A 26,255-nucleotide genomic window follows, 5' to 3' on the forward strand; every position below is an offset into this window, starting at 1 on the left:
GATGTATGTTCTATAATAGTCGAATCCTTTTGATCACCTTAAAACAATTTGAAATTATGTCTTGACATATAGTCCTTGTTACAACCTTAGTAGATTATTTCTCAGAGTTCTAAAGTTATCCATAAGCTGAACTTGAAAACCAATTCACTTAGTTATTATTATGCATAAGAAATGTAGTTCCTTGATCAAACTACAAGCAACGAGTTTATTTGCTATTACAATGGTCAATCATAGCACCACAGTAAAATGTGAAGCAAGTTGGACTATGTTGTTTAGCTTTACCATGAAGCATATCTTTATTGTTGTTGATCGGAAATCTGATCAAGCTTGTACGCGTCATGAGAACTAGTTCCAACACTGAAGTCCAACTGAAATGATTCTAAGAGCGATGCTTGAGAGTTGAGACAATAACTATCCACATGAGCCATGCTTAAAGAGGGACTCTATATGATGGATCCACCATTTTTAGAATAAACAGGTTTCCTTGGTTGCCCCTTGATATCCTGTAACAAATGATGTTGCATGAAAAAGGTATGTGACACAATTGAAAACAGTTGGTTATTTTCCTTTACCTTAGTTCTTCATCCAGGTATGTGATTTCAAGTTCACCACGACCACTTCCGCGGTTCTTTATAGGTATCTACGAGCCAGAAGAAAGATTGATCCAAGATAAGTTAACAAGCAAAGCTTTACAAATTTTATTACGTAATTTTTTGTCAATTTTCTTGAAGCAAGCAATAGACAAAGAGATAGGTAAAGAGAGTAGCAATGTGCAGTAAGTGTCGCCTGTTGATATTTGATAACAACGTAAGAGGAAACATCTTGTTGTTTAATAAATACAATAGAATGCAGGCTGATTAAATTTCCTTGCCAAAATGAAGGTTACTTACCAGACTTGCTATCTTGAAAGAGTCAAATTTTACAGCAACTCTCCGTGCATTAAGAGGAACTAAATTGGCAGTGGCCTGCAGATATGTTAGAAAACTGACTTCAACTTTATTGCAAAAATCAAAAGGAAATATTTTCTTTTATAGTAACTGGCAGTGGATGACCCTTTCTTAAACATATATCGAGTTTTTCTCTTGGAATCCAGGACAATGAGAATCTCATCATGATAATTATAGAGTTTTATCTATTTTCAAAGGCGCAAAAGACAGCCTATTCTATCTGTCCCAACTAAAATAAAGCATCAGTTTTGTGTTTTTCACAGCAAACTTCCATTCAAGAAAGCAGCTCCAGCAGCTTATTAACTAAATCACATAATAATTACTGAGATAAAAAACAATCTTTTTCTTTTTCTGTGTGGTTTATTTTATGGAAATATTTCATGACATAAAGAATGTGTGTGTGTGTGAGCAGAATTTGTTTACAATAGTTTTGAAAACTACCTTATTTGAAATTCGAAGGCTGCATCTACTCATGAAGGTGATAAAACTAAAGAGGCATCCAATATAAATCACAGACCAGAAAATCAAGTTACCAGATGAACGTGCGTGTGTATGAAGCACCCTGAGGTGCAGCACAAGTACTCCTGCTAAAAGATTTAGTCCTTGAATTGCAAATAAATCTAACTTGACTAGATTTCTGAGCCTTAATAATACAATAGCTGGAGAAACATGTAAATATTTACAAGTTACAGATTAAATTGACAATATTTCACAGAAAAAGATTGAAAGACTGAAGATCCTTTGATGTTTCTCTATGAATTCAAAAAGGGACCTGATTGAAAAATGGCCATGTTTCTATATTCTGAGCCCTCAATGTATCTGCATTGATAGCCTGGTAAATTTTTCCATTGGCTCTCAAGAATTTGGGCCTCTGCGACAATAATAAACTAACAAGAACCTTGTCACAACAGTTAGAAATGAAGCACATTAAAAGGCACTAGCTCAATGAAGAATCTAATCAAACACACAGTTTGGAGGATCATTGAATTCGTTGCACTAGTCTAATATTGCAATCACATGTTCATGAAACACAAACTACACCAAAATAGTTACAGTCTATAATTATATACTTGTTACAGAAGTTTGTTCCCTTTCTAAGAAGAAATATTCACAAGAATCTTCAATGAAACTTTTTATGTTTTGAAATCCTCTTATAATTCTAAAGGGACACAAATTTTCAAATAGTTGTGTCTCTTCTCTTTTATTAATTAATAAATTAAATATATAATAACTACATATTATTTCTTTAGTAATATGGATCGGGTTTGACCCACATGGTGACCCGATTCAATTTCCTTTACTCTACCTAAGTTGCTGCCTTCTTTTTTTCCCCTTTTAGAAGTTTGTTGTCATATGTCACTTTAGAATGCATCTTAGCATATTGTTGATGTTTCGAATTGAGAAAACAAAATGAAACTTGTGATCTAAAACCAACATTCACAAAACAGAAGGAAAAGAGAAAAGGAATCAATCATCCAACACTCTCAAAAGAATAAGAAAAAAATATTAAAGGCAGACTCTGAGACATCACTGCAAATAGAAAACATAACTTATTTATGCTTGATATTTGAAGCATGGAAGCGATCATGGAGTTAAATTATGCCAAAAGAACAAAGGGTGGAAGTGATTGACTACCTATGTACTTTCCCTGTCTATGTACACCCTAGACTTCTACTTTTACTACTTATATGATTCTAAAACCAACAGTCTTCGTAATTGAATTTATCTGTTCCCTAGAGATAAGAACAGATGATAAATGAGCAGGAGCATCTTTAGCTTCTGAAAATGTGCATAAGAAAGATAAATTCAAACTACACCAGACCTTGGTTTGTAGAATTGATTGAGATGTAGTATACAAAAGCTCCCACTTTCCATTCAATAAGCTTGACTTCAGGGGCTCCTTCACTTTATTAGCTACCTCAAGTTTGCTTGCAATCTGCATACACATCAGGCTAGTAATGCACCAAGCAGCAAAATAGGAGCCAAAGCCCAAAAGGGCTTCTCTCAAACTTAACCTTACCTGGCAAGTAAACACTCCAACATTGAACTTAATCTTACCTGGCAAGTAAAAACTCCAACTTTGAGTATGCATATCTAGACACCCCAACTCGTCTCCATTATGTCGGTTGAACAATCCTACTTATTAAAATGATAATCTGGACACCTCCAAAATTTATATTTCACGTCACCAGACACCACGGGAACAAATCAGAATGTTTAGTTGTCAGTTGAGATCAAATTAAGGTGTCTAGACGTGCACTCTCAAAATTGAATTGCTTTCTTGCCAGCTGGAACCAAGTTTATGTAATTATATATGCCCTTATTGTTATGCGATCTACGCCCAACGGCCAACAATTATTATTTACTTTAGTACTCCAATTAAGTCCAAAATAACAATCATAAACTACAATACCCACAAATAATTCAAAACAAAAGAATATATTAAACAAGGAGCATGACCCACCTGATCAATAAGCTTTTGATCTTCAGGAGTGGCCTCAGCACCGCGATCAAGTGGGGCTATGGCTTCGAGAAGCTCCTGCTTAAGGCTCTCAGTGTCTTCACTTTTGGTAAACAAAAACGGAAATAAGGAGACCCTTGCCCTCAATTTCAAAGATTCCGGTACATAATTGACGGCCGTAAAATGATGGAAAAATGATCTCCTTCTTGGAAAAGAAAGTAGTAGTTTTGGATTTGCTGGGAAAGAAGAATTAATAAAGGGGGAGATTGGGTGAAGTTTAACCGGAGAAGATGAAGACATACAAAGAGTAGCCATTGTTGGTTAAAATTTTGAAATAGTATTAGTTCAATTTTGGTACACACAGTTTTGTCCTGGCGTGGATAAACATATTTTCACACGTCTTCCTTAGCTTCGCGCCACATTTTACCAATATCCCATATATTTATATGCTTAATTATTAGAGTTTGTTCGGTAATTCGGTGTTCACTTTAAAAAAAAAATTGTATATCAAGTTAAACTAATTCGAGTTTAGTTTAACTTTTAACGGTTTATTTTAATTCAGTATTTTTAATAAAAGTTTAATTCTTTGATGCATCAAAGTTTTTAGACTCTTACACCAAACATTGAATCGAATAATCAAACTTTTCAAAAAATAACAATAATATCAAACTTAAAAAGTATTTATGCCCACCCCTAAAAGTAATACATTTCACTCATTTTTTTATTGTTTTTAACAAAAAAAAACAATGAAGATTTGTTCTATTATGTATTTTCAGAAACATTTATATTCCTAATTCCTAAGAACTTAATAGAATTGTTTAATAAGAAGAAAACTTAAAAAAAAACAATAAAAAAATTCCGTTACCGGGAATCGAACCCGGGTCTCCTGGGTGAAAGCCAGATATCCTAACCGCTGGACGATAACGGATGCTTGTTGACAAATTGCAATCTTTAAATTATTAATAGTCTTATCCTGCGGCATCTCTTTATTTTGGCCATGTGAAATCAAGTTAATGTAACTTAACTTCTTCTTTTTGAATGTTTTCTTGATGGGATTATTTTGAAAAAATGGAAAATGAGGGAGGGGATTATGACGGAGCAATTTCAACTCTCAAAGGTAAGGTGAAAGTTTAGATAATCAACCAATAAGGTGAATTTAACTTGAAGTTACTTTATTCGTTTTATCCGATTGTTTAATGCTTTATTTTTATATTATCAAATAAGGCTTGTTTTGGAAATTTTTAGTTAAGTTTCAGGAAATAAGTATGTTTCTTTTTTATTTTTTATTTTTAGTATGCGAGTAAAAAATATTATTCTAAAATATTTATACATAATTTAGACATATATTATGTGAGGTGGGAGTGAAGGTAGGAGTATGGGTGTGTTGGATAGTGGTGAGCATACAATTTGGTTTTCAAGGTTTAGCTTGTCCAATTGGCCCTGATTTTATGATGTCTTTTTTTGTTCAAGATACAACGATGAATTTCTTTTAGCTATCGTTCTAAATAAAAGAGATTAACCCTTTAATTGATCGATTGATTCAAAGTACGTAAGGATTGATTGAAGTTTGAAATCAAGTAAGGGCTAATGCCAAGCAAGTAGTTGTTGCAAGATTGAACGTCTAGTATCTATTTCACGACACTCCCAAACTCTTATAAAGGTCGGTGGAAGAGAAATTCTTCTCATATTTATAAAATTTGTATTTGCTATATGTGAAAGTTGTTCGAAAAAAATAATCATATTTTCATGCATTTTGTGCAAACTTAACCGATGAATATTTGTCAATTTTCCTTAAAAGAAAGTCATTTAAAAAAATAAAAATTTGAACCTTTTTTTTTTGAAAAATAAATGATGAAAGTCCATAAGTTTTTATAAAGATTATTTTTTAAAAAAAAAATATCATTGTCTTTTTGACATTGTCCTTGGTTTTATCGCCAATTTTCACTTGTTTTTAACAACGCTAATTTTTGTAGTCCATGTTATTTCTAAAGTTTTGATGCAATTTTTTAAGGTGTAGTGTGTGGTAATTTTTTCTTAATATCTTTTAATGTTATTGTCTAGTATAATTTTTTTGTTGCATATTTCAGAATTTAATGAGATTTTTTTTTTAAATATATATTTATAATTAATCTTTTACTGCAGAATTTCTTGTCAAATCTAATAGAAATAGTTTGCTAAATAATTTGGTGGACTAAAAATGTTAAACTTTTAGCGATCTTAAAGGATTTCAACCTTAAAGTACATGCTTAACAGAATATTTTTAATCTACCTTCAAACACAAAATATCATTTATAAAAAAATTATGAGAATGTCAAAGGATCAAAACTATAAAATGTATACTTGAAAGAGGCTAATTGTATGCAACTTTTCCATGTGTTATTCCTTTCTAATATCATTTTAGAAATTAATATAGTTTTATGTTATATATATCAGGATTTAATGAATTTTTTTTTTTGATATTTATAATCAATCTTTTTACACAGTTCTTGTCAAATCAAATTAGAAACATTTTATTTGAAAATTGAAAATTTTAACTTTTGACAATCTTAAAAGATTGAAACCTATTTAGTCTACCCTCAAACATAAAAAGACCATTTTTGTTAAATTAAGACAAATTTAAAGGATCAAAATTATAACATCTATACTTAAGGGACTATTTTGAGTGTTCCCTCAAACATAAGGGACCATTTTTATAATTTTCTCATATTTTTTTTTTGCCCTATTCCAATTTAAATGCAATGAAACCCCAAGACTCAGATGAGAAACCGATAAAGAAGAACGGGAAGAAGAGCTTGAGGAATCATGAATGCTCCACCGCATGACGTATGTAAATGTCAATGGCGTATTCATCCTTCTCTCTACCATTCGGTTGTCTTCTTCTTTGGTAAGCAAAAGAAGAAGAAGACGTAATAGAGAAACTGAAAGAAAAAAGGGACAAAAATCAAGCTGTCCCGGCATTTACTCTTGTTTTCTACCAGCTTTCTCTACTTTTGTCTGATCTTACGAAATGTAACCGCTTCACTCATATCTAAGTTACGAAATGTATCAGTTTCTTGACCTCGTCGTACTCTGTGAGTTCCCTTTCTTGATTACTCAATGTACTTGAATTTTTTCATTTAATCATTGTTTTTGTTAAATTTGTTAAAATGGGTGTTGTTTTTTCTGTACGTAGATGACTGGAATTATGAAGATTGCGGATTTGATTGCTGAGAAGACACATTAAGGTTGCTACTAGTTTTTTTTGCTACTTATGTTACTGCTAATTTACTTGCAATTTGTTTTTGATTTTCTGGAAATTTAGTTCTGCAAAGCCATAAGGATCTGTGGGTATAACTATAAATATGATTAAGAACGAAGTTCTAGGGGACTATCGGGTTGAGATGGTTCGGATATGTGAAGAGGAGGTGTTAGGGTGTGCCAGTGAAGAGGTGACTAGACTTTTATAGGATGTGGGAGTGAACTTTTTCTTGAATTGGGTCAAAGTGATCAAGTTTGTCGAGGCCAATCATTGCTAACAATTAATGGAAAACTTGGGAAATAGCTTCTGCTAATTGTAAATTAGTCTTTAATACAATGTCCACATGTTGTGTAATTAAATATATTATATGTTTGAGAAGATATGATGGCCTTTTCTTCCTGGCAGTCTCTCGTTAGAATCGGAATTTCTAGTTTAGTGATGATGATGTGTTTGATTGCCCCTCCTTTCCCTTGTTAGTTATTTTCTTGTTCTTATGTGACATTGGCCTGAAGGGATTTATGCAGCTATTCTGGTAACTACATGAGCTAGGGAGATCTTTTTCCAGGAAGTCCTTTCCCAAAAGTGCTTTTATCGTTTCTTTGTGTCCTATACTGAGAAGGGATTTTGCATAATATGTGATTGATATTTAATTTGCGACCAGATGTTGAAGTAATGTAACTGTAGAGAGAAAAAGAGATCAAATTACTTACTAATGCAGTAAAAGGATCTTATTAGTCATTCTGTTTTAAAGAACCATTCCCGTTGAAATTTGCTATGGATCATAATGTAATTGTGGACATAAATTGCATTTTATGGGGTTCATCTTCATCTTTCATGTTGCCTTCAGGAATGTTAAAGCAGACTGGTCTTTACAGCTTCACCTATCAATTTTTTCCTACTTGGAAACTGAAAGAAGTAATTAAGTAGAAGTGCTTGAAGATAGGGGTAGATGATCTTGGCTAGGATGCCTTTATACTCGTTATGACTTCCTTTTAGAGGTGAAGAATTGGTGAGAGAGATTATACACTTATACTTAATTAAACAATTATATATATCTTTCTGATAAAAAAAAGTATATCAGACATTCTAAGTTTTCAAATTTACTATGCTGTATGATTACAAAGTGGTGTATAAACCCAACCAAAATAGTCTGTTTGGCCTGGTCCAAATCTTAGTCCATTGTGACTAGAATTCTTAGTCAAGCCTCCACTGTGGGGCATATATAAATGGACAAAAATTGATCCGTATATCAGTTCAGTTCACACATCTCTCCACTTTCTGGTTGTCTTGTTACTGGTAAACTAAAAGACAGAAGTGAACATAAAAGAGAAACAGAAAAAAGGGACAAGTGTCAAGTGGACAACAAAATGTGACCTGTACTTACTCTTGTTTTCTAGTGTTTCTCAGTTGGGATTTCCCCTTACTCATAAGTCATAACTGTAACGCTTCGTTGATATCTAAGTTGATGATTGTGTCTCTTCACTGTGTTTTTTGCTTGTTATTCTCTGTAATTTCCAGGGTTTTTTCATCTTTCCCCTATTTTCTAAAATTGATTTACATTACCCAATGCACTTGCATTGAATCAATTTGATCTTTGTTTTTGTTTTGTTAACTGGGTGTTGGTTTTTCTGTACGTAGGTAACTTTGGAATTCTCAAGATTGTATTTTGGTTTGCCAAGAAGACACGATAAGGTTGATGATTGTTCTTTACTTTCTTTTGTCCCTTATGTTATTGCAATTGTATCTACATTTTTACCCTGGAATTTAGATCCTGAAATCCATCTCGAATACTCTTTGTCCTTGGCTACCTTAGGTAGGAGTGTGCTCATTTTCTTGAATTTGGTTAGCATCCAAGTTTGAAATGTCAAATCATTGCTCAAAATTAATGAAAGACTTTGAACAATAGCTTGAACTAATTGTCGATTAGCCTATAAAACAATATCAATCAGTTATACTCCTTTAGTATCTTAGATCTTTCAGAAGAAGTGTTCCAACTTTCTGTTTCTGTCAGTCTGTCATTAGAATCTAATTTTGTGGAAGTCACTGGTGATAATGCCTTTATTAGCCCCCTTTTCCCTCTTGCTAGTTCTTTTAATTGTTCTTCATTGACATTTGCATGAATGGATTCCCGCAGCTCTGCTGTTAACTACATGAGCTAGGGAGAGGTACCAGCTCAAAAGGGTTTTTCTCTTTCTTTGTGATTTTTACTTAAAAGGGCTTTTGAATGACTTGATATATAATTTGCCAACAGATGTTAAAGTTATGTGAACTTTATGATTCAGTAAGAAAGAAAAATCATTTCTAAAGAAAAAAAAGTAATTCAGTAAAGAAAATATGTTAATAATTGAATCTTTACAGAACCATTTTGTATAACTCGGACTCTGGTCATAATTAATGTAATGGGTTTCATCTTCATATTTCTTCTTCTTGCCTTCAGAATTACCAAAGCAGATGGATCTTTGCCTATAAGTTTTTTCCTACTCAGATCTGACAAAAGTAAGTACAGGAATTTAAGATATATATATTTTTTTATAGGGGTGCATTTCATACTCGTTATGGCTTTCCTTTATTAGAGATGTAGTTTAGGTTACTACTTAATGAAGTAATTATATCTATATCTATGAGAAATGTAAGTATTTCATTAATGACACACAAATACATTAGATGTTTGAATTGGGGGTATGGCTCAAACATTTTCTTCTATCAAGTCCACTTGACCTTTTTTTTGATCAGGTGAAGGATTTGATTAATAATAAAAAGTTAATTCAACTATCTAATAAAGAGGGAATTCTTACACTTATACTGTACCTTAAGAGAAACAAGTTATAACTTTTTCAAATCATTCTTACGATCTTAAACAATTTTCTATTTCTTTTAATCCAATTAATCTAAAAGGACACTCTTATCAACCAAAAGGAAAAAAAGGAAGGCTCAATGTCGAGATCTTGCTTTTGAAGCTTTTAAGATGATCCTTATAATAATATGGGTAAACATGGATACCCATATTATCCATTGGGTAATTCGTTTTTACCCATTTAAAATATGAGTCGAGTCGAATCAAGTATTTTTCCCATTTTTATATAACTCTTTCTCGATCGACTTATATTCGATTCGACCTGCTTGTTTGCCACTCCTACAATGACTCCCCTTAACTCTTCAATATTATCTTGTTTATTGTTTCCCTTCTTGTTGTGGTATCATATACTTTATAGAGGAACTCCTTATTCTAGTTGCCCCTCATAAACTTAACAGTATTAGCCCTTAAAAAATAATTAGCCACCATCAATTTATTTATTGTAAAGAGAGATTGATCATTTTACAAATGGGTATATTTTATTCGTACCATTTCTTTTTCTGAATCGTAAGAAGTGGAAGGTTGTTTGTGTTAGTTGGTGCTTCATGTTCAAGGAGACGGGTAAAGGTGTGGATCATCCCCTTCTTTATTGTAGTCTAGCTTCGAGTTATGGTGCGAAGTATTCAATTGGTTTGGTATCTCATAGGTGATTCCAAGAGTTGTATAAGAGCTAATGATCAACTATAATTATGGGAGAAGGTGCATGGCATGGACTATTGCTCCACTAGCTATCTTGTGGGATATTTGGAGAGAAAAAAACAAAAGAGCTTTTGAAGGAGTAGAGACAAGTTTTGTTCCGTTGATGAGTAGCCTTCTATTTCTTCTTTTCTTTTGGTGCCCCCATGAAGTCGTATATTGTATATAAGATTGGGTGTCTTTGATAGAGGACCATATCTTTTGTAGGCTTACTACTCTTTTGGTATACTTCTCGTATATGGATACTCTTTGCTTTGGTCCATTTATTGATTAAATATTTTTACTTGATAAAAACAAAAACAAAAATCTTATTGCTGAAATCCAAAAAGATGTTCTCCTTTCATGTTTACCTATATTTCTTACAAGATCTTTAACTAAAATTTGTAGACATTTTTTTGTACAACACGAACCAACCATATGAACCCGGTTGTGGATGTAGAGCTATGTTTGTCTTGCTCTCATCATCAAAACAAGGTTCCATGATTGTGATTGAGACTGCAATGCAATTAGGGGTTGGCCTAAATCACAATAAATTGAATTACCGAAGTTTGATTTACTGTATCAGACCGAATTTTCAAAGTTCGGTATTTGGTATCTACTTCTACCTGCATTAACTTACCGAAATCAGACTTTGGAAATATTAAATTGAATAACCAACTCCTATCCCCAAAGAACTTGTCTCTTTTTGTTTGTGGCAACAATTGTCATGTCCTCGTCGTAAATATTCACTAAGAATATTAGCTTATTGATCTAACCAAATTCACCAAGAACCCAAGTTTGAGAAATTTGGCTATTGATCTAAACAAATCTTGTAAAATCATCTTTTCCTTCAATACGTAATTACCAAATTACTGTACCAAAGTTTGATATACTGTAATAATTGATTTTTTTTTTCAATTACTGATTATCCAATTAACGTCTACTGAAACCAAACTTTGGAGAAGGGAATCGAATACCGAACGGCCACCCTTAAATGCAATAAGGTGTGCTTAGTATCTTCTCCGTACTTTCTCATGATCATACCAACTCATAACAATTTTCAGATTTCCTTATTTTAGTTGCCATTACCATTTCACCCCAATATTATCAACAACGAAAGAAAGCTACTTCCATTAGCCATCTTGGTACTCTGCATTCTTCTGCACCAAGTGCTATTGTTTTAAGCGAATGACTTTCCATAGGCTCCCTTACTGGTGAATCCAAGATTTTCACTAACGGGGTTCAGAAAATAAAATGTAGTGCATGGAGTTTGAACTTAGAACCTCAAGGTGAATTTTGAACCCCCTAAACCACTGAGTCAACCTCTAGTCTTGTGTTTAGGGAATTCAAAATCTATATATATGCATAAAAAATTACCTTATGTATACAATGTAATTTTTGTCGAGGAAGTTTAGGTGAACACCATGACAACCCCCCTATATTCTCCCTGGGCACCGTTCATATCCACCTTTCTATTTTGTTCTCCTATTGAGGTGTCATAAACTTTTTTTTGAAACTCCTAGATCTTATCTTATTCCTAATCATATATGTTCGTGAGATTCCTTGTCTTATGTATTTTCCTAAATAATCAACCATCGTTGTTTCTGTATTAATCTCTATTAAAACAAATTTACCATTTTGCGGAAGAGAATATCTTGTACTATCCTATTAAAACAAATTTACCTAAAATGGCTAGGTTTTTTTGGTAAAACCAAACATAGTGAAGTAGAACCTATTTTGAAAATAATCTTAATATGTGTGCCATGACATAGAACATGGTGGAGTGGAACCCAAAATAGCGCATTTTTAAAGAATTAGACGGGTGTGGCAACATTTTTGGAGAGTACGTTTTCAAAAACCAAAAAGAAAAAGGAAAAAGACACTTTTTCTAAAACAGACTAAAAAGGAAAGTAAGGCGAATAAACTGAAATGAAGGGAGTATCAGAGAGAATGAATCTCGAAGAGCCTCATGTCAACATATTACTTAATACGTTCTTATAATCATATACTTTATCCATCCACTTTTATTTGTCATGTGTCCCTTTGAAAGTCAATTTGACTAATTTCGAGTTAAATTAGATCATTTTAATTCAACAGAAACTTTAGATTTTCAAAAACTATACGAAACGTACTATAAATTACAATTTTTTGTATATCATATGATGAAAAATACATTGTAAAATGTTAGTCAAAGTTCTTATAGTTTGACTTAAAAAAAAAAACTATGACAATTATAAGTGGACGGAGGTAGTATATTTTAGGATTTACTATTCTATATTACTTGAAATTATTATTTTTTGAATATTTGCGAGAAGCTGGATGCGAAGGAACTCTTGTCCAATTTTATAGTAGAAATGGACTTCAAAAACAACGTAAACTATAACCCAAAAGAACCATACTCCATCCTTATAGCCTATATAGTATGATCTCATTGAATAATTTTCTCTTGACACCCTCCATTTCATACCCATTCCTTCCCTTCTTATTGAGATGTCATATATTTTCTATTTGAACTCCTCAACTTTGACTTTTCCGAATCTTGTACGGTCTGTCTCTCCATGAAACTTATCTTGACGTAATTCCCCTATCTGTGATCATCAATGGAGCTCTTAAAGTTTTTTTCCCTATATGCAAAGGATTAAGACATCAATTTCAAAAAAAAACAAAGGATTAAAACATCTAGCTCTTAAGAAATACCATTAGTTAAGGCATTATTCGTTAATGCTAATTTGTCCATATTAGATTTCAGGCACAAGTAGTTTCACCACTCTAAGCTTGTACTAGGAAGTTAAACATGGGCAACGATAGGCTAAGTTGCTAGGACTTGAGTGTGCGTGTCCTATATGTGTTACAAGGTGAGTATCTAGAGATTGGATCCTTCATGATTGGGATTTGGCTAAAAAGTGATTCAAATATCTAACAATAGAGTTATATGTCTAAACTATGACTCTGAGACATTATGTGGAAAATGGAGAACTTACAAAGTATTCTGAGAAGAAAATTGATAATCCTAGGAGAGAAGGAAATGAACTAACATAGAAATTTTTATATACAAGCTATTATATTTTATTCTATTTCACCTTAGCTTTTGTTTTGATTATGGAGATTATTGTATTTATCTCGAATTTCTTTGTCGATTTTGGTCAAAGTACTCAAAATTGGTTGACCAAATTCTGCGCGGATCCTACACTCACACCCACACCCACATCCACATCCACATCCATGCCATGTCGACAGGGGTGTGGCACCGAAAGAGAAGAGTCCGAGTAACTTAGTTGATACGTGACAACCTAATGAACGTGTCAAAGTGCTATAATTGCACCTTATTTTATAGATTTCATTCACATTTATTCTTCTTTTTTCCATAATCTCTTTTCACTGTAGATAGTATCACTGGAATCAAGCCAAGTGAGTGAAATGTTTATTCTGCTTGGTTGCGTCATTTTTGAATAAGCACACTGTATGAGTTACCACTACCTAGCCTGAAGTTTAAAGGCTTAGGCCTCTTCTTTTTCTCCTTATTTTCCCCATAAAGGTGACTACTGCTATAAATATCATCTGCACAAAGGCAGTTGTAGGTGTCATACACAATTCAAAAAGCAAACACAGTGTATCCTTGAGTCTTCTTACAAGGATTTTAAAACTTCTAAAATAGAGTTTGAGTCATTTATAAATTTCTCTTTCCACCAAAAGTAAAACAGAAGTATACAATTCATTTTATCTTCTGAGTAGAACTATACCTATTGTAAAAGCATCTTGATTCTTTTTCTTCCTCTTTTGGGTGTTGGTATTGGTGTTTCTTGAATTAATTCAAAACCTGATGTGCAACCTAATTTTATATAGTACTTTCTTTACTAGAGAGGTTACTTTCACTTGACATACTAATTATTGTTTTTTTCCTTATAAATTACTACTATTATTTAATTGAAAATAAAAACTCTAAGCTCAAAAACCTTTCTGTTCATTGATAGGTTCTCAGCTCAAGTTCCTATCAGTAGAGTAAGAATTTGTGCATCAACTTCTAGTGCATAAATTAATGTTTTTCATTGTGATGTGACATAAAATGGGTAAAGGAACTTGCAACAGTGCCGGAGTTTTAATTGCTATAATTCCAAGTCTTATCAGATGCATCATTGATGCATGAGTGTAATTGGCCTATGAAATCTTGCTTTTTTAGCTGATTTGGTGATAATATCGACTACCAACTGGGAATATCAAGCTACAGCCTGACGTTACTTTCATAGTGTTACAAAATGCTGGTGGGATTTTTTTCTTGATTTGCAGTGTTTTTGCTCGGTAGCAGATGAGTATGAATTACAGATTGCATGATTAAGGGTTGGAACTGATAGGATATAGGTGGGTGAAAGTTGTTTGCTGCAGCAATGTTTATTCGGAAATAAAAAAGGAGAAATAAGGGTCCTATCATCCGATAGAGTGAAAGGGAAAACTTATAGGTAGCAGTGCATATTTTATATCCTGCATCTATAAGGGGCCAAAAGAATAATTCATCCATATATGTTAAACTAAAGGGTCAAATTGACATAAAATGATGTTCTAGTTCATATGCTGTAATTTGTAATGCATCCAGTGGAACATGTTTATGAATATTGAGTCTACTAGTCTTGAAAGTCAGTTGAGTTGAGCTGGACTAAGCTGAGCTCAAGTAGCTTATAGTTTGTCTTGGCTCGGTTGCAATTATGGTAAGATTTTCAGAGGTACATTAATCCTATAGCAATCGTTCTTGACATCAGTCTAAGAATTCTTAGATGTGGCTACCTCTTCGGTGTTCCAATGACTATTCTTTATGTGTCTCCTGATATCTTATTGTGAAGCATTGTGGTCAAATGAATTCTTTTTATATTTGAAATCTAGGGATATTTGTATATTGCACTTAAAAAGTGTTGAAATACAGAATAAAGTATATATATATATATATAGAAGCTCTCTGAATAATGTGATTTTTAATTGCTGTTCTGCCAAATTTATCTCAAAGAATGATTGATCAGATATGATATCTGAGATGACTTGTCAAATATCTGAGTGGCTTTTCTCCTAAGTAGGAGCTGCTAAGTAGCAAATGTTGATATTGTTTATTCTTTTGTGTTGAGTAATTCTTAATTTTACTTTGGTACACTTCAGCATTTAGATTAGGACTGTAATCTGAATCATCATTCCTTAGTTGGAACGGCTGAGACTCCACTGTTTATAGTGACTTCTGGCCAGGCTTACCTTGAGTTTAAGAATATAGCTTTAGTTTTTGACTAGAGGGTGTAACGAGATGATATCCCTTTTCCTATTCAACAGGGAATCTCATTCTTCTAGGAACGACGAAACTGTACCTTGCTATATGCTGCCAAGAAGATATCCTCAGATGGATGGTAATCCTAGTAATGGGGGTGAAAGGGATAATGCTTTGCGAGGAATTCTGCAGGACTTATGGCCACTGGATGAAATTGATCCAAGCACTCAAAAGTTCCCTTGTTGCCTTGTTTGGACTCCTCTCCCTGTGATTTCTTGGCTTGCACCTTTTGTTGGACATGTTGGCATATGCAGGGAGGATGGTACCATTGTGGATTTTTCTGGAGATAGCATGATTCATGTTGGTCAGCTCTTCTATGGAACTGTAGCCAAATACTATCAGGTAGACAGACAGCAGGTATGTGCCCATGACTGCTTTTATCCATTCCAAAATCCCACCCCATCCCCATAAAGAGAAAGTAGCGAGAAAAGTTCAATGGTGTGCTTACAGTAGAATCTCTTCAATGACTCATAAAAAATTACAAACGATTTTTGGTAACTCTCTTTATCAACTTTGCTATGCTTAAACAGTGCTGTTTTGCTCGCAACTTTGGTGGACACACATGCCGTAAGGGTTATGAACATGTTGTATTTGGGACAGCAGTAAGTTGGGATGATGCTGTTCAGTTGTTTAGGCGCACCTTTGAGAACAGAAACTTCAAAGTTTTCAGTTGCAACGGCCACTCATTCGCTGCTGATTGCCTGAACCTGCTATCATTTAGAGGATCAATGCGCTGGAACATGATTAACGTTGGAGCTCTTATAATGTTTGAGGGAAAGTGGGTCAGTCGCTGGTCAATGTTACGATCATTTCTGCCTTTCATTGGGATGCTTTGCTTCGGCTATTTAATGATTGGATGGATGTTTCCAATTGGTCTGCTCTCCTTTGTTCTTGGGACTTTTGGATGGTATGTCATGATCTGTTACTGTTGCAAGATTGAGGATGACGATTAGAACCTTGTGCTGTTGGTTCTAGTCTTTTTAGGTGTTTGAGAAAGACACTCAAAAGTGTTCTTTCCTGAATAAAGTCTCTTCTTGTGAGAGAACTCTACTTATTTTCTGTTGTAATGTCCTGTGAAAACATATTATATTAGTTAATGTCCTGTGTTGTAATGTAATGTCAAAACATATTATTTTAGTTAATGTCCTGTGTTGTAATGTAATGTGAAAACATATTATATTAGTAAATGTCCAGTGGTGTAATGCAATGTTAAAACATATTATATTAGTTAATGTCCAGTGTTGTAATGCAATGTTAAAACATAGAGTACTATGTTTAGTTAATGTCCAGTGTTGTAATGTGATGTTTCTTTTTTAGCACTTCTGTTCCTGTCCATTTATGCAGTTTTTACAACAAAGAATATTGTTATAGTTTTGACAAGTTCTCTTGGAAAATTGTGTGGTAAAAGAAAGTACTTGAATGGTTAGTCTCTAAGTAATCCACAAGCGCCTCTCAACTAGGGATGACAATGGGGCGGGGTGAGTTTAAGGTTGTTCTGGGCAGGTAGAAGCAGGTGATGACAATAGGGTGGGGGTGTATTTAAGGTTGGGCGGGGCGGGTGGAAGCAGGTTTTCTTATATTCAGGAGCGGCTCAAGCATATTAGAGGCCTAAAACAAATATTAAACGGGGCTTTAAACTTGAATCGTCAATAACTTTATATAACTGATTTCTTCTAGTTTTCAATTAATAATATAACAAAATCTTAATTTAAATTATTTTTCATGAGATATAGTACTTCAAATATGTCAAATTTCTTCAATAATTCCTTCATTTTTTACTTTTTCTACAAATAGTATGCAATAGTTGTTAAAAAATAATAACTTATAACATATTATTATTAAAAATGAGGCCCCTTAAATTTGGGGGCCTAAGACACGTGTCTTTTTTTTAACACTGTCGAGCCACCCCTACTTATACTAATGCGGGGCTGATTATAGGTATAGATGGTTTTATGTGGGTTCAAATTTATTATAAGAGTTATAGAACATTATTTATTAAGATAATTTTTTAAAACTATTAAAATATTCAAGACAGTACATGAAAATGATTCAACAAAAAATAATATAATTTCTTACGTGTTTCACAATTGACCTCTAAAAATAAAATTTTAATTCAATATCTATCAAATTTATTTCTATGAATTTTATTTTAGTATTAAAATTAAACTAGAAAAAAGAAGATATTTTAAAAAATTACGGGACTGATCTATGTGGGTAGGATGGGGTAAATTGAAAATGAAAAGAAGTTGTTAAAGGCAAAAAATTACTCACTCGTGGGTTAAGTTCAACCCGCCCAACACCGCCCCGTTGCCATCGCTAAACTCAAAGTCCTCAACCATGGTATAGTCAAGTTAATTTTTCCAAGCAGAATGCAACATTCTCTTTCATTGAATGAAAAAAATGCGATTTTTTTTCCTTTTAAATTAATACTATCACTTTCAAAATTAATATTTTTTATATAAATATATTAAATATTAAATTGAGTAAACCAATTTTATTTTTTTGATATTTATGCTGATTTTTCTTAGAGGAAAATATATTAATTTAAAATTAATTTAAGTGTACGAAAATTGATCGGGTGATAAAAAAGGAAAAACTCTTAGTATTAATTATTATATTACCTTTAACGCATGCAGACATCCCATAAAAATTAAAATTAGTACTAGCATATATTTACCACTCAATTAAATAAAAGTTTTTTCCAAAAATCAGCAAAATAATATTTTTATAATGTTTATATTATAAATGAAAATAAAAAAAAATGAAGTAAAACTGTTTCCTATGCGGAAGGAATCCGTTTTCTCTTTCTGCTTCTTCCCCAAGTATATACCCCACCCCCACCCCCACCCTGCCAGGCCAGGCCACTCGACGGAGAATTAGTCTGTTCAGAACTTTTGAATCGGACTGTTTCTTGAGAATTGGAAGTTCTTGTATTTCTGTAAGATTACTTTTTCTTCACTTTTTGATTGAATTTTAGAGATGGGTCTTGACGTTTCGGCACTTTGATTTACTTTCTTGCAATAAATGATCATATCTTGAATTGGGGAGTTTTTCAAAGACCACTGTTTTGTTGTTGTTTTTGTAAGTTCTTCTGTTGTCTGTTAGGAGAATTCTAAGGTCTGTATGGAATTTACAATTTAACACTAGAGCAGCTCTGGTTTTCTTGAAATTTCTGTTTTTCTTGAAAATTTCCGATTTTCTTGAAAAGTTCTGATTTTATTTTCTTGAAAAAGTTTTGATTTTCTGGGAATGCTTGGGTTTGGTGCTATTTAGTCAGAAATTGTACTGGGCACTCTTGAATCTCTCAGTTTTTGTTTGATTATAACGATTTTTTTAAAAAATAACTAAGGTGGTGGCTGGGCCTACCGTCTTCTCGGTGAAATGTTCTCAGCAGGACAAAGGTGAAAGGTGCTGGTAGTACTAGATAGCTCTGCCAGATATTTGCGTCCTTCCACTAGTGTTGGTACAAATTCTGCCCACCATGACTTAGGTAGATAGGAAAATTGTACATGGCTTTTTATTTATTGTGGAAATCTTACCTCTAATGGTTTCATTCCAACTTCATTTGTACCTTGAGTACTTCATTTTTTTATTTTTTGATGCCTTGAATCTTGATTCTAGAGAAAAGCTATTTCTTTTTTCTTCTCTGTTCCTTTTCACTCATTTTAGATATTCTTGTTTAATTGGAAGTTCACTATGATTGAAGCTATAGCAAACCCATTTAAAAATTATTTCCCACGATGCACAGCTAATTCTTGCTAAACATTTTATTTCCTTCAATGACTGATTTAGCTTAGTTTGATCTTGTTGATCATCCTTTTGTTTTCTGTGTGTCTGTTTCGTTAGTATCATAATTCATATCATTTGGAGTAGACTTTTGTTAATCATCTAGGATCTCTGTGATAAATGGTGTGTTGATAATGTGTGCTTGTGAGAAGATAGAGAGAGAGAGGAGGATATGGACCACTTAATTTTCTATTTATTTTTTTCAAAGTATCTGTTCATTTTATTCATATGTATATTCTTTAATTATTACGAGTACTGTTTATAGTTTCATGCTAAGGAGTATGCAACAAACTGCTGCAAATTCCCGTTCTTACATAAGTTCTAGATAGATTTCAATTTGGATAAGGGATTGCAGAAAAACGGCTATAATAGCAGAGTTAACTGCAGAATAGGAACAAGAAAGTACAACAAAAATTTACCAGTTGAAACTTGAAAGCTAAGATGATATATATGGTGAAGGGTAACTTTTTAGATTTTAATGACACATTGAATGGTTGAAAGTTTAGCATTTTGGATTAATAAAGGAGATGCACCTAGCGTAATTCAACCTCAGAAACTAATACATGAGATGAGGATGTCAAGACTATATGAGGTGAGGATGTCAAGACTATATGAGGAGAAGTGTGTGAACATTTCATCTAAAAGTTTAAGCTAGAGAGAGCACACTATTATTTATTTAATGGTGCATTCAACATGCCCCTCATGTATGGATTTGAATTTTTTCATGAGCAGAGTATGTGGAGTTTTCTTTTCGATAATGATTAGTGTCAAGACTAGAATCTATGACCTCTTTTTGCTCTAATGTTGTGATAAGAAAATTAACGTTGGGCCTGATTTAACGCTCATGAAGTGAGGATTGTTCATGATCATATAAGGAAACCAATTTCTAATCCCTCAACAGATGAACTTGAACTAGCACTACTTTCAGTTTCAAAAAACTAGCATTACTTGGTGCTTGAAACTGCATTTTAACTTATTGATAACGTGTTACAGTGAATGCCATCTGAAAATCTGAAGCAATTGTTGGTACTTTCAGTTTTGGGAATGTATAAAGCAAATATTTTCTTTTTACTTTATTATATTTTTGAAACAATAAAGGATGTCTTTATAATTTATTTTCGGAAATAATAAAGGATCAACCCTGCAAAAAGGGATGGACTTGCAAAAGAAAGTAAATCTTATGTATTTTGTCTTGGAGTTTCTTATTAGCAATTCCCCTTTTCCATGGCAGGTTGTTTGCACATATTTTCTCTCGATGTGCTGAGAATGGTTTGAATTGTAAGATACTGCAAAATGCGATGTGAATTAGAGAACAAGCAAAATATAGACATGATTGTAGAGCCTTCGGCAAAGAAGCAGAATGGAAGTGATTCTAAAGAACTTGAAGCTAGTCATGTAAATTGTGCTAGCAACTATGAAGACCATACCTCCTTGGCTGAACAAGTAAAGGAGGAACCCCATGGCATTGAGGACGATGATATTGATATAATAGAATGTACAGATCCTGCTGATAATGTGCTGGTGCAATCAGATAAAGAGGAGTTGACAGAAAGTTCAAGTTCTTTTGGGAGTATTTTTTCTGATTCAGAGTATTGCACAACTATGAATGATATCGAGTGTACATCAGAATACAGCGGTGATGCTACATCAGAACTGGCATTTAGTGGATTTGGTGACATATTTAGGATGACGTATGTATTCCTTCTCCTAGATTTTATTTATTGCATAGCCCTTTTTTCCTGTAGTCTGCAGTTTGGTTTCTGATGCTTTGACTTATATGCTTCATATTTGTGATGAATAAAGGTAAATTTTATGTATAAAGGTTCAGTACCAAGCTGGTACTGAGACAAAGTACAAAAAGATTTGCTGGATATGAATACTTCAAAGCTGTAAAGATTTCAAGAACTCCAGCATTATGCCGTTATCAGCAGAAAAATCTGCATTGCACCAATTCTTTTTTTAAAATTTTGGATACATGTATGTTTTGCAATAGAACATTCTCCTCATTCTCCTAAAGCATCTTATGTTCGTTCCTCTCTAGCCAGATTCTACATATAATGCAGAGTAATGACCTTACAGATCTTCTTCTTCTTACTTGTTCCTTACCTCTGCCAACAGCTCAGAAGTTGTTTAACATTTGCTGGTATGTCCCAATAGACCCCATAAAGATTGAGAAACATGCACCAAATTTGCCACGCAAAATTGCAATGTAGTAGCAAGTGATTCACAGTTTCTCCCTCTGAATTGTGATGCTTCATATGCGAATAATCGTTATAGTTCCTCGCTTATTCATCAGAAAATGAAACTGATTGCAGAACTCGAGCTGTCTTTCTGGACATTTCTTCTTTCGAACTAGGTAACCTTGTAGTATATCTCAAAACAATACACTGGTTATATTGAAATCTTATATACAAGTTTACTAATCTCACTTCTCTATAACTAAATAGAGTCTAGAACTTCAATGATAGAGATAGTTTCATTTGAGTATAACGAAATACACCAAAAAAACTTAGAATGCAGTTAAGTTTAACTTTCTGCACATTGTTCAGTATAACATCTTGAATTACTCTCTTTTCAGATAACCCACCATATAGCACTAGGGATAATTCTCCATTTACCTTTGTCCTTAGCATGTACCCCTTCTTCCTCCCAACTCATTAAGGCCTCAGCCACCTTCCTTGGCTTGGTCCAGGAAAGTCCTTTGAGGATCAGAGATATTCCCCATAAATGTTGGGTATAATTGCAAGTAAAAATAGATGGTTGACAGTCTCTGATGTTTCACCACATAGGAAGCACCTAGAGCACAAGGTTATCCCCCTCTTCATGACATTGTCCTATGTAACGACCGCCCGCTTCCTTAGCTTTTAACCAGACAAAGCGTGATACTTTGTGAGGTATTCTACAATTCCATATTTGCTTCCAAGGCCATCTTGTACCCTGATGATTTGCTTGATCTATCAACTTATTAGCTTTGCTGACTTTGAACACTCCTCGATCATCTCCTGTCCATCATAGTTCATCCTCCCATCTACAGTCAAGTGAAGGTGTCCACGGTGTTGAAAAAATCAGCAACTCTCATGACCTCCCAGTCATTCAACTGCCTTCTGAAAGTGAATTTGCAGGGATTGATTTAATCTATTGAAGTCAATTTTCATGTTACATTGAAGGATTGGTTTGCTATGAAGAAATATCTATTGCATGGTTTAGTTGTTCAACTAAGGTGTTTTCCTTTATTGGACAATCGTGCTCGCCTCAACTAATTCTCTTGGTATTTTACCATTCAGTATAGGTAGAAATATCTATGCATGATTTAGGTTCAACTAAGGTGTTTTTTTTTTTGGATAATGGTGGTGGTCGGGCAAGCTTGTGCGCGCCTTGACTAATTCACTTGGTATTTTGCCGTTCAGTATAGGTGTTGGCTAACTGAGCCACCAAGGTTTGAGCATATAGAAAGAATTCATACTGTGTCGCTGCTTCTGGGTTTGAACCAGGTTCCTAAGGTCGTTATTCTGATCTTCAACCGTCAGGCTACCCCCTAGGGTAGTTGTTCAACCTAGTCTGACCATGAACTTGCTGTTAAGTAACTTGAATTTCTTGTTCACAGACATAACAGGCTAATGATATCATCCTTGACTTATGTGACTTAGTGTCAGGTTCAACATGGGCTTAGGGGGATAGTGTAGTCCCTTGTGGTGTTTTGTGCCCTTTCTAGAGTAAAAAATATATATGAAAAATCTTAACATGTTTCTTTTTTTCTTTCCTTTAGGAGGAAAAAGGTGACACCTCATTGGAGAGACTTTATTCAACCTATTAGGCAGCGATGCAAGTTGATTGAATTGAAACTTCATCTGCTTCAGTCTCAAAGTCGGAAGTATGAGAAACAAATGCGGGATGAGAACCACCAGATGAAGCTTCAAATTGGAAGTGTTCCATTGGAAGATTTAGGTTCAAAGTCACTTCCATTCTCTTGTAATAGTTTAAGAGATAATGTTGTGAAGAGAAAGAAGAGAAGAAGAACTGAAGATACATTGGATATAGCAGCTTATATGTCTCATCATCCCTTGTTCTCTTTCTTTGGTAATATTTCCCCTCATTGTCCTTTAGCCTAGTTTCACATTTTCATTTCCAAATCATGAATTTGTATTTATGACATGCAGAAAAAAGAAATTCAAGTGCTGATGGTTCTTTTCTGGATAACGAGTTGGACATTATAGGTTCGAATGCATCCTTTTCTTAATTTCAGTTGCAGTTGTTGTGGTTCTTTGTTGCTTCTTGGTGGAAAAATAATTTGATAACATTAAAATGGTAGCAATGCATATGTTGTTCCTATTCAAGTCTTCTATTAATGGCTATTTGCACACACAACATAGGCTATGTTTGGAAGCTATATGGAATTACGACTTCTTGTGCAACACAGCTGCTGTTTGGTTAAGAATTTACAATTATTTCTTGAGTACAAGTTTCTTTAATGTTGCAGGGAGATGTTAAAGATTGAAGTTTTCCAGTTCAGTTAGAACTTTTCCTTTTCTGTGTACCTGAGATTTGTTAGTGAAGTTGATCCCTAATTGCCTATTGCTGGTGACCTCTCATTCTGTCAATATGCCACAAGTCCTATTCTACTTCCATTGATCAGTTAGAATAATTAGTACTTTCATTGAAAGGTAGAAGATTGCTTGGTGTGAGCGGTTAGGTGGTGGCTCGAGACTGCACTGTCAGTTAGGTTTCATCAGACTGGTTGGTTAAGACTGGTGGTGATAGTTGGAAACAGTGCTAGTTGTGATGGTGAAGATGGTTTGTAGTAGAAATTGACCTTAATGGTGGTAGTGGCTGATTGTGACGGTGAGGTAGTAGTGGCTGATTTTGACGTTGAGGTGGTAGTGGATGTAATTATAACATGAAGGTGATAGGCCAGGTGATAGCGACTGTTAGTAATTGGTGGGAACAATGATAATTTAAACACTAAATGATTAAGACCTAAGTTTCTGGACTCTCCAAAAATGTTGCTGCACCCGTGTCGGTTCCTCCAAAAAAGCACTACTTTTGAAGGAAGACTAGTTATTTCTTCAACATTTGATCACATTGAATTGAAAATTATAAAGTATTAACTTTAAAAAATACAATAACAACATAACTAATATCTTTCCACAAAATAAAATTTAAATAGTATGATCATTGAATATTATATTTAAGCACACCTTTTGCGTGTGCTTAGTTCTTCTGTTCTTTCTTCTAATTGTTCGAAGAATCAAATCATTTCACTTCTTAATTCTGTAGCCATCTGCTCTGACAAGATCAATGCTGATGATGACTTGCACCAACATCCTGCTGATGGTGATGCTTCCCTGGAAAAAATACTCCACAAAATTGGGGTTCTTCAGTCACAAGTTATCCAGCTTAAAACTAGACTTGACAAGGTAACAAGTGAGAATGGGATGTTCTCCAGCACAGGTGACTTGAATTCGCTTCTACCATGTAATGTTTTGGGCAGCTCTGCTCGAAGTTCTGCCCTTCTTCAAGACAATCGGGGCAAAATGCCAGCGGGATCACATGATGTTGTATCACAGTTGATATCTGAGTATAATATGGTTATGCCTCCTGACAATGCAGCTGCAAGACATGGACAGGCAGTGAACGTCCCTGATGTGATTGAAAGCACAGATTGTTCCTTACTTATGGGTACAAACACCAATGTGAGTACTTCAATATAACTCACTATGTAGGCACCTATGACTCATCATTTATCATTAACCCTTCAAAAAAGAAAATCGTGATTTTCAAAATAGGTAGGTAAATGGGGGATGTGCTTTTATTTGTTTTCATTAAGCTTGCATTTTACTCTTTCTGTGTGTCATTGTTATTTCTGGCTTTAAGTTAGTTGACCCATCGATTTCTGGTTAAATCTTTTGTTCGCTCATAAAGTGAGGGATGAATAAGAAAGCTTGTATTTTAGATCATGAATATTCTTCATATGGATACTATGATGATCATTTCTATTGAACTGCTGATGATTCAACCATGTGTAGTCTGAAGATGGCGTTCTAATCTACAATGAAAAAATGAAGGAAGAGATGAGTAACTTTGAGGAATTCAAGATCCAGTCTGCAGAAAATCATCGGGTTTTAAAAAACGAGACCATCCCAGCTAGTGTTCCAGATCCTGATCCAGTCGATGATCAACCAGCTCCGAAAATACGCTCTATTTCCCAGCTTTCTGCTCCTAAGAACAAGAAGAAGAAGGCTCGACGGAGAGGTGGTCGGAATTACTGATCTTCATCTCAACTCTCCTTCTCTTTTGGAACTCAAAACAACTTGTATTTACTCAATTTCAATCATGTCAATATGGTACGTTTATTTTATTGAGTATATATTCTAGTCGACAAATAGCATGATTGAGTGCAGTTAGTTTACTTTCATACAGTAACATCTTCATTTGCTTATTTCTTCGGATTATTTGCGGTCAGAATCAAAATCGAATCGAAACTGATGATTAAAAAATGTTATTGATTTATTAGTAATGGTTTTGATTTTTTTAATTATCGGGTTATTAATTTTTGACAGTTTAAAATATTTTAAATGGATTAGTCGATAATCCAATAATAAATTAAAAAATTATATTTACAATAGATTGTCTCAAATTTTCGGTTATCGCAGCCCTAATAATCAGAAAAATATCATTAAAAAATTCCGTTACCGGGAATCGAACCCGGGTCTCCTGGGTAAAAGCCAGATATCCTAACCGCTGGACGATAACGGATGCCCGTTATCAATTTTTCTCTTAAACATCATGATAAATACACATATTTAATTATGGCAAGATACATGTCCATTTCAAACTAATATAATGTATTTGTATAAAAGCGAAAGAAAGCGAGCGAGAGTTTGAGAGAGATATTGATAAACAGTTTGCAACATGACACTGTGAAATCAAAGTTTGGTTATAACATTTAATTTTGATTTATTAGTTTGCCATTATATGTAAATTTTTTTTTTAAAAAA

At 33.8% G+C, this 26,255-nt stretch overlaps 3 protein-coding genes and 2 non-coding genes across 14 annotated transcripts; 2 read left to right on the forward strand and 3 right to left on the reverse strand.

The window, feature by feature from the left end:
* Window positions 1-27: 27 nt before the first annotated feature.
* LOC107023427 (probable plastid-lipid-associated protein 4, chloroplastic) lies at window positions 28-3,818 on the reverse strand. Of its 5 annotated transcripts, none has more exons than XM_015224231.2 (6): window positions 3,412-3,818; window positions 2,770-2,883; window positions 1,720-1,818; window positions 891-965; window positions 573-640; window positions 28-494 (listed from the first exon to the last, which is right to left on the reverse strand). In XM_015224231.2, the coding sequence occupies exons 1-6, from the start codon at window positions 3,721-3,723 to the stop codon at window positions 431-433; spliced, it is 732 nt and encodes a 243-aa protein (XP_015079717.1). In that variant the 5' UTR covers window positions 3,724-3,818; the 3' UTR covers window positions 28-430. The 5 variants fall into 5 exon arrangements, 4 of the variants coding, with proteins under 4 accessions (XP_015079717.1, XP_015079643.1, XP_015079793.1 ...); XM_015224157.2 differs by having other exon boundaries at window positions 28-503; XM_027918196.1 differs by lacking the exon at window positions 28-494 and adding an exon at window positions 1,481-1,606 and having other exon boundaries at window positions 575-640; window positions 1,720-1,834.
* Window positions 3,819-4,264: 446 nt separating this feature from the next.
* TRNAE-UUC lies at window positions 4,265-4,336 on the reverse strand. The gene has a single exon. It is a non-coding gene; the product is annotated as a tRNA-Glu (tRNA).
* A 1,830-nt stretch (window positions 4,337-6,166) lies between these two features.
* On the forward strand, window positions 6,167-16,757 carry LOC107008728 (protein REVERSION-TO-ETHYLENE SENSITIVITY1-like). 4 transcript variants are annotated; one of them, XM_015207891.2, is made up of 6 exons: window positions 6,167-6,479; window positions 6,581-6,632; window positions 8,285-8,338; window positions 9,084-9,142; window positions 15,480-15,831; window positions 16,005-16,757. In XM_015207891.2, exons 5-6 carry the CDS (start codon window positions 15,523-15,525, stop codon window positions 16,425-16,427), a joined length of 732 nt encoding a protein of 243 aa, XP_015063377.1. In that variant the 5' UTR covers window positions 6,167-6,479; window positions 6,581-6,632; window positions 8,285-8,338; window positions 9,084-9,142; window positions 15,480-15,522; the 3' UTR covers window positions 16,428-16,757. The 4 variants fall into 4 exon arrangements, with proteins under 4 accessions (XP_015063377.1, XP_015063371.1, XP_015063393.1 ...); XM_015207885.2 differs by lacking the exon at window positions 9,084-9,142; XM_015207907.2 differs by lacking the exon at window positions 8,285-8,338.
* A 1,511-nt stretch (window positions 16,758-18,268) lies between these two features.
* LOC107009340 lies at window positions 18,269-25,709 on the forward strand. Of its 3 annotated transcripts, none has more exons than XM_027918209.1 (7): window positions 18,272-18,412; window positions 18,824-18,964; window positions 20,492-20,951; window positions 23,027-23,337; window positions 23,418-23,474; window positions 24,535-24,950; window positions 25,284-25,709. In XM_027918209.1, the coding sequence occupies exons 3-7, from the start codon at window positions 20,554-20,556 to the stop codon at window positions 25,524-25,526; spliced, it is 1,425 nt and encodes a 474-aa protein (XP_027774010.1). In that variant the 5' UTR covers window positions 18,272-18,412; window positions 18,824-18,964; window positions 20,492-20,553; the 3' UTR covers window positions 25,527-25,709. The 3 variants fall into 3 exon arrangements, with proteins under 3 accessions (XP_015064179.1, XP_027774010.1, XP_027774013.1); XM_027918212.1 differs by having other exon boundaries at window positions 18,824-18,937; XM_015208693.2 differs by lacking the exon at window positions 18,824-18,964 and having other exon boundaries at window positions 18,269-18,412.
* A 232-nt stretch (window positions 25,710-25,941) lies between these two features.
* On the reverse strand, window positions 25,942-26,013 carry TRNAK-UUU. Its single transcript has one exon. It is a non-coding gene; the product is annotated as a tRNA-Lys (tRNA).
* Window positions 26,014-26,255: the final 242 nt, after the last annotated feature.

Source organism: Solanum pennellii, chromosome 1 (genome assembly GCF_001406875.1).
Source record: "Solanum pennellii chromosome 1, SPENNV200".
Classification (NCBI taxonomy): Eukaryota; Viridiplantae; Streptophyta; class Magnoliopsida; order Solanales; family Solanaceae; genus Solanum; species Solanum pennellii.

Bases quoted from the DNA above. Each gene is read 5' to 3' on its own strand.
- LOC107023427 (XM_015224157.2), bottom strand. From the start codon at position 3,723: ATGGCTACTCTTTGTATGTCTTCATCTTCTCCGGTTAAACTTCACCCA. The intron at 2,884-3,411 runs GTGGGTCATGCT...ATGTGTATGCAG, and splicing joins ATCAAAAGCTTATTGATCAG to ATTGCAAGCAAACTTGAGGT. The intron at 966-1,719 runs GTCCCTTTTTGA...ACATATCTGCAG, and splicing joins CATGGCCATTTTTCAATCAG to GCCACTGCCAATTTAGTTCC.
- LOC107009340 (XM_015208693.2), top strand. From the start codon at position 20,554: ATGCGATGTGAATTAGAGAACAAGCAAAATATAGACATGATTGTAGAG. The intron at 23,338-23,417 runs GTAATATTTCCC...TATGACATGCAG, and splicing joins TCCCTTGTTCTCTTTCTTTG to AAAAAAGAAATTCAAGTGCT. The intron at 24,951-25,283 runs GTGAGTACTTCA...AACCATGTGTAG, and splicing joins TTATGGGTACAAACACCAAT to TCTGAAGATGGCGTTCTAAT.
- LOC107008728 (XM_015207891.2), top strand. From the start codon at position 15,523: ATGCTGCCAAGAAGATATCCTCAGATGGATGGTAATCCTAGTAATGGG. The intron at 15,832-16,004 runs GTATGTGCCCAT...ATGCTTAAACAG, and splicing joins ATCAGGTAGACAGACAGCAG to TGCTGTTTTGCTCGCAACTT.